This window comes from Uloborus diversus, chromosome 1 (assembly GCF_026930045.1).
Source record: "Uloborus diversus isolate 005 chromosome 1, Udiv.v.3.1, whole genome shotgun sequence".
Taxonomy (NCBI): Eukaryota; Metazoa; Arthropoda; class Arachnida; order Araneae; family Uloboridae; genus Uloborus; species Uloborus diversus.
In genome coordinates this window covers 144,709,877-144,722,580 of record NC_072731.1, presented here as the reverse complement: position 1 = coordinate 144,722,580, position 12,704 = coordinate 144,709,877, and the positions used below count along the sequence as shown (strand labels likewise).

At 27.5% G+C, this 12,704-nt stretch overlaps 1 protein-coding gene across 1 annotated transcript in view; it reads left to right on the top strand.

The window, feature by feature from the left end:
- Positions 1-9,998, top strand: part of LOC129232698 (plasma membrane calcium-transporting ATPase 2-like) — a 351,543-nt gene extending 341,545 nt beyond the window's left edge. Inside the window, 1 exon segment of the mRNA XM_054866826.1 lies at positions 4,166-9,998. Within this exon segment, the coding sequence (XP_054722801.1) occupies positions 4,166-4,711 (546 nt within the window). The 3' untranslated portion in view covers positions 4,712-9,998.
- Positions 9,999-12,704: the final 2,706 nt, after the last annotated feature.

Sequence of the window (12,704 nt, the reverse complement as noted above, 5' to 3'; positions counted from 1 at the left end):
AATCCAAATGTTGCTTCTAATTTATGTATGTATAAAAGTTTTCCTTAAGTTGGTTCCGCAAGGCTTTTAGTCACACATTTTATTCAATCAAGGAATGAAACTGTGATAAATGTAATTAATCTATTTTCATATCTCATTGTTAGTAAAATTTTAAATGCTTATTTTCTCTTCAAAAGCTCTAAATATAGGATTAGTCATACATACTACTTAAATTTTAACTTGTGCTTCTGAAGAAATAAAATTATAAATATGCTCACTGTTCAAATATTTAATTTCAAACCTGTCTGTTACAAGAAATGTATATTTTTTCAATGTATAACTAATTTATAATTCATTTCATTAATTTTTTCAATATGTGTTTCAATATCTTTTAAGCTTCATTGCTTTTGAAATGAATTATATTTTTTAAAAGATTCATGCGCAGAGTGATCTCGTGGATTCACTAAGTTGTCCTTTTTAAATTATATGTTTTAACAAACAAAAAACTTTGGTTTTTAATCATTTGTTCAAACTTGCTTGAAAATCTTATCAACACCATTTCTATCGTATGTTAATTGTAAATAAAATTATAAGTAATAGTTTCTTATAAAAACTTCGAACTAATTTTTATTATTGAAATCTTATTCATAGGATTTTAAAATATATCTTCATATGCAATAAGTCTATCCCTTTAAACATTCATGAACTAGCTTTTTTAAATGCAGTTTTTAATGTCAGTATAGTGTACTCTTGTTAATAACATAGTTCCAAAGGCACTTGTTAGATTTATTATCCTGAAAATAGAGCTCAAAATTTGGTTATATTGCTTTCTAACAAAATTCTTACTTGGCATTTTATTGGTAAGATTTAATTTGATAACATTTTTGATGTCAAAACTGTTGACTCTAATTATTTTTAAGAAATACTGATGTACTTTAGAGTCATTTTGAATGCTAATGTTTTTAAAGTAATTTTAGGGATTAAAAACATTGTACAAAATACAGTATTATGATGTTCATTAAATGTTTTAGAATGTTGTTTCACTTGTTTAAAATGTATATAATATATTTTTAATGTTTAGTTTTATTTTATGAAAGAAAGTTTTTGTTAATCATCAAATCTTGCAAAATAAAAGCTAAATACTTTTACACTTCATTCTCTGCTTTAAACACACTACATTTATATTTTGATTTATTTTCTAATTTTAAAATATTAGTAGCCTTATGTAGAAAAATAAAATCCAAGAGAAATGTCCAATCAAATTATTAGTTTGCTTTGCATTAATGATATGTATTGTGTATCATGCTGTATAAAAGCCTAGGTCTCGAATTATGGACCGCTGTGGATTTCTAGTTCGCTGTCTCTGCACCACAACTATCTGACACCCATGCACAGTGCAAGACCTAAGACACTTATTTCATCCTATCAAGTCCCATCACTTCCAAAGTTGCTATTAAACATAAGTTGCTGCAAACACTTGTCTTCCATTTGTCTTCCTCTTTATGTTCTTACTACAAAGTACTGCCTCAAATCATTAATTTTATTCTTTTTTGATTAGGAGAGTAGAGGGTATGATAAATGAAATAGTTTTTCTTTTTTTTCTTTTCTTTTCTTTTTTTTAACTTATTTTCATTACAAAAATTTTGGCATTGTTTTTTTTTTCCTTCAAAACATTTTATAAATAAATATATACATATTTCTTTAACACAATGTGTGTTATTTCTTTAATTGTTAATTTCAATCATTCTTATTATTTAAGACTATTGTATTTCACAGAAGTTGACAAAGGTGTTTTGAGGCATTGCTTTCTTTTAATTTCTTTTTTCGATTGTATATTAGCCTGACTGCATTTTTTTTCCTTTTTCAAAGAATGCACTATGTAATAAAGCATTGATTAGTTTTTTTTTAATTAAAACCCTTTGTTTTATCTAACAAAAATGCATGCTGCAATAATGCTTATTTTCTGCATGAAAACTTTAGCTTGAATTTTTTAAAGTTCCAAACTGAAAAGCTTGCTTTATAAAACGCTTCTTGATGTTACCATAAACAGTGTTTTTTCTTAAGCAAAATAATTTCACCCAAGCTATTAGTGTGAAGGAAATATTGAATTAAAGAAAAATATTGAAATCTACCTTTCTTTATAGCAACTCTAATAATTACTTATGTGTATATTTAACAGCTGATTTATGCTATAGCAACTCAAGTTTTACTTGTTGACATGTCTAAAACATTTTTTTTTAAATGAAGATTTTTAGAATTTTTTACATTCGTAAAATATTCAATTCAGAATTAGTGCTTGAAAAAATGATAAAAATACTAATACCAAGGTAATTAGTTTTCAAGTTTAAGTAAATTTTTATTAATAGTTAATATTTTAAAACTCATTTTTAAAAACTATATTACATAGCAATGATGGCACAGGTAACTGACAGACATTTTCAAAGCAAAATCAAAAGCTTGTGTCATACCACTTAAAATATACGATATTTTAAAAAACTTCACCCCTGGTTTATTGTTCCTTTTAAGGAACATTAATTGTGAATTTAATGTCGTAATTGTATTCCCAAAATATTTTTAGGTGATTTTTAAAGAGTAGTGAAAAACATGGTAACTTTATTGACATGTAGAATGCTTTAATTTCAATCAGTTACCATGTGTTTTTGTATTTATTTATTTATTACAACTAAAAAATATTTTTCAAATGCAATTGAATCATGAAATTCAGCTTAAAAAGAACAGTAAACCAGGGGAAAATATTTTTAAAATGTATATTTTGCATGAGTATTTTGGCTTGAGTGGACAAAATGCTTATAGTTTTGCTTCAAAAATATCAGTCAATTACCCGTGGAATTACTTATATATATATATACATAGACAAGGAATAGAGGAAATTTTATAAGATCAAATGATAAAATAAATATATTTTATTTGTTATTTCACATCCTTTTCCTAAGTTTGTTCAAGTAGAAATAATCATATCCAATATTTTACCGAGAATTTTTCTTGTGTAAAAGTTTAAGTGTGTTGCATATTTGATGCTAATGATTTGGTATTGCCCTTAAAAAATATACTTTTCTTCAAGTATTTTTTCCCCTCCTTTATTTATTTATTTTCTTTGTTTGCCATAAGTTAAAACTTAGGCATTTTTCTGTATTGTTTTTTAATAGTTAAGAAGTAAGGAATGTTACTTACCTTTTCTTTTTGAAAGTCTCTAAAAATATCATTTAGAATGTATTTCAACTGACTGTTTCTCTGAAGATAAATTTGACAAATATAACTTATTTTCTTATGTTACTGTTATGACATAATTGAATAATTGAAAAATTAGTTCATGAAAATGTTCCCAAAATACAGGATGCAAATCCTTATATCCTAGTGCTCTTAATTACTTATAACTTTACATCCAGAAAATTTGTATGTAAATGCTTTGTTTTTATAAAGGTATTTCAAAAAGGTTTTCACATGTTAAGACTTCACATAAGAGTTTTGGAAACTTTAAGTGATAATCTGACACAAAGAAACATAAGTCTATTTAGAAGTGTACTATTAATCATATTTTCTTTTTGTATGACTTAACAGCATTTGGATTAAACTTATGAATGCATGACTTCCTTATGAAAGAAGTTATTTACCTGATTTGCAGTTGATTGTTGACTTTTGTTATTTTTTATACTTTTAAGTGTAAAAAATTTCAAAAATGACGCAGCTGTAGTAACAGCTTTTTCATAAAAGCATGCTTAGACTGAATTGAAAAAGGTACTTGTATAAAGTATTTGTTTTTATGAGAAACAAAAGAACAAAAATAATACATAATTTTCTTTATCTTGATTTTTGTTTATTTTTCATAACTTCTATCTCTGTTTTGTTGTTACAGTTAATTCTTAGTATTGGAAGTTAATATAGCTTTCATTTATGACGGATACTCACGGTTTGGTATAAATGGATATAAGGTTGGGTACCTAATAGCTTTAGTATAGCAAGATTATCATGCAGACCTTTTTCAGTTCAAAAGTTTTGTTATGTTTAATCATTGGCATGTCTATGAAAGTCTTGCTAGAAATTAAGTCTGATTTTTTTAATGAATTGTGTAGTAGCTTTGAATGTGCATTTACGTTTTTATTTTGTTTATTTTTTTTATTTGAAATTGCTATTTGTATGTATGTTTCCATTTTTTTTCCTTTGACAGCTCAGAGTAGTAAGAGCCTTTAAGAGCACTTTGGAAGACATGGAAGAAAGACGTAGTGTTCATAGTTTACATAGTTTACACAGCTTACGTAGTTCTCGTAGTCACCCCAAGCAGCTTTCTGACATTAGTTACATAGATGAAGATGTGAAAACCCCATCTCCCAATGATTATCCTTACGATATGGCTGATTCTAAAAAAAATGCTGTTTACTCTAACAACTCTGTGAGGAACATGAACCACAACAATACCCAGTTTATACCACCTCCCCAGAATAACTCGTCTGAAAGTGAAACTCATGAAACGGCACCCTTGATGATCCGTACACCTTCTCATCAGAATCGTGCCTCCAACCAAGTGCAGGAAACACCTTCGAATTCCCCAACCACTACTACAAGTATTACTCCTGTCAACTCCTCATCTCCCTCTTCCAGCACCTCACTAACTACAACCACAAATAACAACAATCGGGCCAATGTGACAAGCCCTATAGCTCGAGGCTATCATCTTTTGGTTGAACCAACCAAAATCCATGAAACTAGTATTTAACATGAGTCATTTCTGAAGCAGAGGCTATTTCCATTCAAGGACTCCATGGACGAGTGTTTTGGGCTTTGTTGTGAATTGTTTGTATAGCCGATCTTGGATGCTATCATGTGAATGCTCTGATATTGAAATTTGGCTAATGTAATAGCTACTGGCAGCAGCAAGTGTCAAATTTGGAAGATATTGTTTTGAATTTAATAAGAATTTCTTTGTTCTGTAATAACTGAACTTAATATTCATTTTGGACTTCATACATCTTCATTATGGCATCTCTATAAATTCAAACTTTGCTACCACCAGCGAAGAAAATTAGAAACCTTTATTTTCAGTATTTGTTTTTAGTTTTAATAAATGTGTATCTGTGGTAGCTGTATGGAAAAAAAATTCTCGTAATGCTCATCTTGTTAGGAGGTGATTTACTTTTTGTAACAGTTACATTATTCCTAAAGTATATAAAAATTAATATATCTTTTAAAAACATCAATTCTTCAATCAATGTTCTAAACTTTTCTGAATAAACTTCTACAAAATTAATTGGTCATAAATTTTATGTAATTTAACTAGGTTTTTATTAGTGCTTCACATAAAAAACTTTTTAAAAGGGAATAAGGTTGTAACTATGAAGTTTTAATAATTAAATGGACTTTAATTGTTTTTACAAAACGTTACCCCCCTCTTCTTTGTTAGCTATTCTACTGCAAATTCTGCATTTACACTTTTAAATGCTGTGATGACTTATACTTCTTTACTTTCATACTTTTGTTGATATTCATTTATGTGTGCATATAACATGCACACACATATACAAAATATGCATTCTCCCTTTTTAACGTAATTTGTGCATTAAAAAGTTGCTTTGAAAGGCAAAAATTCAAGGTATAAATTTGAACATTAATGATAAATTCAAGCTGTTCATTCTTATTTGTATCTTTTTTTTTTTTTTCAATTTTCCTTTTTATAAACATTATTTAAAAGATTGGAGGTAAAAGATTTCTCATATATCACATACGGTTTTTTGCTTATTTATATGTGTTTTCTTCTTTCCCTTGCATTTATTTATTTTTAGTATGTTCTAAATATTCAATGAATGTTCAGTTGTTGCATTTTTTTCCTTTTCAGTTCTTTATATTTTAACAGTTTTGAAGCACAGAACATTATTTGTTATACGTTTAAGATATATAATTATTAATGTTCTAATTTTCCTTTTATTTTTTTTATGATTTATGATCTGAGGTCTTTGTGATGTTTTTTTAATATGCTGATTAAAACATATTCACTTCACGAAAATATTCTGCTAGTGCATCTTGACTCTTTAAATTGATTATTGTTATTATTGCTTTGGCTTTTTAATCTTATCAAGGTATAATGTAAGATATAGAATGAAACCTCTCTGAGCGGTCTAAGTTCATATGTTTCAAAGCTTAATTTCAGTGCAACGAACATCCTTCATAAAATATTTATCTTCAAAAATTATTGAAGTAAAAAATGTTTTATTAATTGCTTGTGGTTTAAGTTACTTTTTTTGACCTTTTTATGTTTATTATCTCAATTTATATGAAAATATTTTAAATTAAAATTACATCCAGAAATATTAATCACTTAAAATTTTGCCTCATTAGTTAATTCACAATCATTTTTAATGAAAAACCTCTATATCAATGGACAGTTAATAACTATTGTGAACTTTTTAATCCTTAAATCAAAAAAGAAAAAAAACTGTAATGCCTCATTCATTCATTTTTCCTTTTAAAGTTAAGAAACTAAAATATTTAGCTTACTTTTTCATTTTAATTTAGGAGCTGTTCTCCAAACCATTTTGTTATAGAGAAAAATGTGGTTATGCTTTAGTTTCAAAAATATTACTGTTATGTTTCAATAACTAAGTGTTCAGAATTTGTAATTTAACAGACTTTGTGTTATCGATATACCTACTTTTTTTGTGTTATACCTATACAGCTTTAAGCAACATTAAATTCAGTGGTATAAAACTCATCTGTTGCAACATATTTTTGATTATTATTTATTTGTATTGTAGTTATATATAATGATTACATATTGATTTTATTTATTTTACTTTTATTTCATATAAAACTTAATTTATCAAAGAAAAATTTCTAATAATTTTGCATGTCCATTTTTACACAAATAGAGCTTCTATGATTTGTTGTAATTGTTATGTAGGGAATGTATAAGAAATAATTTCAAATAAATGTTTCCCTTATGATGAATTCTTGCATTACTACTTAACGTCCCTTTTTTTTTAATGCTTTTTATTTTTCATTGAAACATATATTACTTAAAATATATTTATATCACTTTATATGTGCACTTTAAAAAATAACATTGCTGTCCTTAACTAACGTTAAATTCATTGAAGCCTATTTGCAGTATGCGAGCTTTTGAACTATTCATCACATGTTCTTTGGTGCGAATTCTAATAATTTTGGTTATTTTTCTGAAAATAACATTGTTTGTAGTTCAAATAGTTGAATTTATATTTTTTTAAATGTATCAATAGACAGTGTAAATCATCTATCGAAACTATTAACATTATCAAACCTTAAAGTATTTTCTATGATTGAATGAAATAGTTTTAAGATTTTTTTCTGAATATATATCATAGCATTTATTTTCAGTTTAAAAAAATGTCTAATAAACTAATTTTAAATGAAGTTAAGTTTGCATACTGAGTTAGATGCAGGGTTTCCAACTGCTCCGCTAAAATGGCGAAACTTTGCGGCTCCACAAAGAAGAACGTTTTGCTTCACATTTCCCAGCCGAAAGTTTTCAAGCTTGAATTTCGCTATTTTATCATAACAAACATGTAAATATGGGAAATTAAAGATGTTTATACTCAAAGATTGAAATAGCGTTTAAAGCTGTTTTATGAATTTAAAAATAATTATTTTTCTAATTGTTCTTAAAATGATTTATTAAAGCTATAAAATAATTTTAGATAAATGGTTTTAGTTATTTTTATTGATTTGTATTCAAAATACGGAACTGCGCCGCAAAATTTCAAACTGCTCTTCAAAATCACCACAGATGTTCCTCAAATTTTTTCTGCAAGGGTGGCAACCCTATTTATGATGTTGGAATTTGTCTATTTTTCAAATAATGTTAATGAGTTTGAAAATGTAATTTGTATCGCTTTTATTTACTTCAATATCTTCTGCTTGAAAACTTTGTACTGAACGTAAAATGATTTAACATTCGTTTTTGTCTTGTTCGGTATACTTAGAGTATCAATTGTAGTAAATATTAGTGAATGCTACACTGGTTTTTTGACTCCGTTGCGTGACTTACTATTACATAGTAAATGAGCATGTTTCACATGCATGAGCATCAGATTATTCTATACCTGGTGGCCTTAGATATGACAGAATACCTATTGATATTTAAAGTTTTGAACTTGCAGAATTTTCTTACTGTTGTTCCATTGATCATCGAAAGATTTTTAAAATTGTACAGAGATGTTACCTTTCATTATTTTATGCAAAATTCGTAATTTAAGCATTAATAAATAATCATTGTATAGAGATATTTATGTAGAATGCCCCTACCTCTTCCTCAAAATATATAGTGATCTACTGTGGATGTTTGAGAAATGGTGTTTAACTTTTACAATAAGTTTTCTGGTTACACTTAATTTATGTTTCATGGTTATTTTTCTTTAACATAGAGATAATATTATTGAACGGAGGCGTTTTATAATTCTATTCCTAATTTGATTCTTTTATCACATTTACATTTGATTTTCAAACATGGTGCTAATAATTGATGAAATCTTATCATTCCATTACTCATTCGATTGAATTTTCTATCATGTAAAATATGGTTGAGGTGAATAATTTCTCATTTTTATCATTCATGAAGTTGTAAAAATCGCGAAGTATTCAATTTCTTTTGCATAAAAAGAAATCACTTTTCATTTCAAATTGAAAGAAAATGTTTTCTTCAATTGATTTATTACTCAATGTTTTCTTCAATTGATTATATTGAATACTTTTCTGATAATTCCATTCCTTTAGTAATATCCTTTGTTTTATATTCTAACATGAAGCTGAATTTACTTTTGCTATTTATCAATAGCTACTCATGTAAAGGAATTCATATAATTTTCTGATTGCTCTACAGTTTCCTATTTATCATATGCAGTTAAACATTTCATAATATGGATAACTCTTTTAAATACAGTGAATAAGAATGTGATTAATGAAGACAATCTGATTCTGAACGTATACACTGAATATTTTGCTTCTTTACTGCAAAAATTACTACAACTACTTACATTTTAAAATATCATTGCTTAGAACATAGTAGGGACTCCTTATAGCTAATAGTGATAAAATGAATTTTTTAGATTTTGTATGCCTAAAAAAAGTATACTGACTTTTTCAATCTTTTTATCTCACTAAGTAAGAAAATTGATTGTTCTTACTTTTTCCCTCTCTTTATGCTTTCTTTTCAATATTCAGTTGAAAAATTTGAATCTTATCTTTTGTGTTCTAGTCTTGTACATGAGAAGAAAAATTATGTTGAAAATATTTGTTCTGTTGAAGTTTTGTAGTTTAGTTGAAAAGTATTTAAACATGGAATGTCTTAAGTTATGTATCATAACTGGATTAAAGACATTTATTGCTATTCCACTTCCTATGCAAATACTTGACTTCAAAATTTTAATCAATGAAAAGTTCAGATTGTGTTTTAGTTTTCTTATGTCCACCTTTAGAAATCTTAGGCTATTTTCATTTACTGTAGTAGAGTTTTTTTAAGTATTAAGTTAAAATTCATTTGTACGAACCTATTAGTAACAAATACCTACAGTTAGTTATGCCAACATTGTGTTTTAATTATATAATGTATTTCTTGTAGACCGTTGAGGTTTCAAATGTTTATCTGATTAAATATGAAAACAATCTTAGTGTACTTCCTTACTGTTAAGCACAATTTTAAAGGGTTTAACCATTTCTAATTCACCATTTTTGTGAGTATAAATTTATTAATTTGCTTCATTTAACCATTAATTTGTTTAAAATTAATTTCTGAACTGTTATAGGAAAAGCACAAAAGGTGTTTTTAGAGTTAATCTAAAAATCAGGTTGTATGAAAAAAAAGGGCAAAGTTTCAAGAATATATGTGATCGTAATGCAATAATCATATCTCATTTTTTCGAAATTCATTTGATGTTTAAAAATGTATCTTTTTATATCAATCAAGGAAAGAGTTTCCTGAAATAAAAACTAATGTATTTGTAGATATTTATTGAAATAAAGAACAATTCGTCGAATCATATTTCCTCTGTGACAACTTATAAAATTACATTTTACATACATAGTGAACAACTGCAAAATACTTTTTTTTACATTAAATTATGTGTCAGATTTTGCTTAAATTTGCTTAAAATTAATTGGAAACATGTAATAGTAATATGCATTCAGTTATTGAACTCATAAAAAAAGTCAATAAAAAAACTAAGCTTTTCAAATGAGGATGCTAAAAAAGTATCAACTCATTTCATTGCATATTTTGAATTTTCTACCAAAATTCAAGTTACGAAAATACAGATAGCATAAATGTGTATAATTTCACTAAGTGAAGTGCATTTTTTTTATTTTTGAATGAGAAGTTAGTTGACATCTCTGAATTGTTTTAGCTTCTGCGTTTAAAATTTTTATTTTATTTCCTTTTGAGTAGAAAAATATTTTGAGTGTTAATGTGATCAGGCGCAGATCCAGAGGCCCCTTGATCCGCCCCCCTCCTCCTTAAATGACCAAACGTTGCCTAAAACTGGGTTTTAGGGACTTCTATTTCAAAAAATTCGTCTTTGACCCCCAGTTTCGTTCAAAAGTGACACCTCTGCCCTCCACCCCTCTTATGGAAATGATCCCCTCCAAAACCAGAAGCTAAATCTGCCCTTGAATGTGATAATTTGTGGAGAGAGTTCCGACCTGATTAGGGTCTCTTAATTACCTTCTCACTGCTAGTTGTGCACTTGTGAGTTTTATTTTTAAAGCATAAACTGGAACTGTTTTACAAAATTATATTCATCTTTCCTTAAGTTTAACTTCATATATACCATAGCAGAAGTACAATATATGATGATGATGAATAATCGTTAAATTATTTTCAGTTATGATTTATGAAGTAAACATTACAAAAAATAAAATTGGATTTACATTGTTCTCACAGACTTTGTTGAATTCAATTTTTCCTACAATAGGCTCTCAACAGTATGAAAATGCAATGTGGGCCTTAAGAGTTCTTCAATTTTCAAGCTTTTGATTTGTAGGATACGTTTGCATGATATTGATCGAGTGCTACGAGAAAGAAATTCTCACAGCATTCTATGAATGAAATCCGTGTCTTCGTCCAATACTTTAAAAAATATTTAGCTTTGAAAACAGAAAATTTTTTAAAAGATAAGTACAATCTTAAAGATCCGGAGCTGTCAGGAATTTGGACTGCCTAGATTTTCTTTTTTGAAAACTAAATTTTCATGAAAAAGACGATTAAGAATGGATTACAAAACTCAAACGAGCTATTAAAATAACATTTAAATAAACAAAATGTAAAAATATGCACTAATTTATGTACAAACAAAATTTGAAGTATAATTTCTTCAACAGTCACAAACAATTATGAAATAGAAACCTCAAATTAGCTATATGCTATTGAAAATTATCAAACATTGTTGAATGTATTAATTTTTGTACACTAATTTTTTTAACATCTACTATCATTGATTGTTTCATTGGCTAATAATATTTTGGCAAGTATGATAAAGATGTCTATGATGATTTGATGTACAGAATTGCTCTAATTGGAAAAATTGTCTGAAAACTATGATAAAGTACTTTATTGAGCCAAAAATAATTGAATCAAACAAAACAAAAATTCGACTGGTTTTTTAGAGTTTCTGGATTTTGGAAGTTCAGAATTTTTTTCGAGGTTGCGCTGCACTAGTTTATAAACTGCTGTATTAGGCAGTTATCCTGATTCCATCTTTCCCAGTTATAGAGTCTTTCTGCATTAGGTTCCAACAAAAAACAACCATCAGTTTCTTACAACATATTGGTACATGAAGAATATTGGATTGCCTGACTGGAAGATTTTTATAAATCATGGGTTCAATGCTTGACTGGGAGATGCTTTTCAATCATGGGTTCATTGCCTGACTGGAAGGTACTTATAAATTATGGATGCCTGACTGGAAGATGCTTATAAATCGTGGGTTCAAAGCAGGAGTTTTAAAATGTAGATTACTTCTTTGTAGAATTGAACATTAAGTATCATGTAAAATATGAGAGATACGTCATATTTATCATGTAAAATATACGAAGAAAGTACTCTGTCATGTTACGCGCAAAAGTCTTATCTGCATCTGAGTTCAAAATGAGAAATTGCCGTTTAAAGTTTTAAACCTCTCCATGTATTTGATTCAGATGCAGCTTTCTCAGAATTTTTTAAAAAATATTCCCCATTGTCAAATGACTATTAAACGTTGTGTTTAGTTGAAATATATGAGAAAAAACCACTTTGTGACGGCAATTCAATTTTGTCAAAAAGAGCAGATACGACTTTTGTGCTTTGACGGCACTATTAGGGATCAAAAGGAGGCAGTTGCCCCCTCCTGACTTTAAGAAATCAATGTAATTGCTCCCATTCTCTTTTAAATCTATCCCCTCACTCAGAAAAAAAAACATGTAAATATTTTTTTTTTAGTATTTTAATGTAGTGATCATATTTAAGATTGATATGGATCGATCTTATAAGTGAAATAGTCCATGCTGATAAGTCCATCACAAAGATGAAACTGCTCTGGATTTGATAACCGGGCTGTCAGTATATTGCATATAGTTCTGCCTTTAGTCCTGGCTTAGGGGCAGTAACTTACTGCTTAAAAACTTAGTATTAAAAGCAAAATTTTATGATAGAAAAAGATTATTTTGAAGTTATAAGAAATGATCAAGAATCATTTCAATATTCATATTTA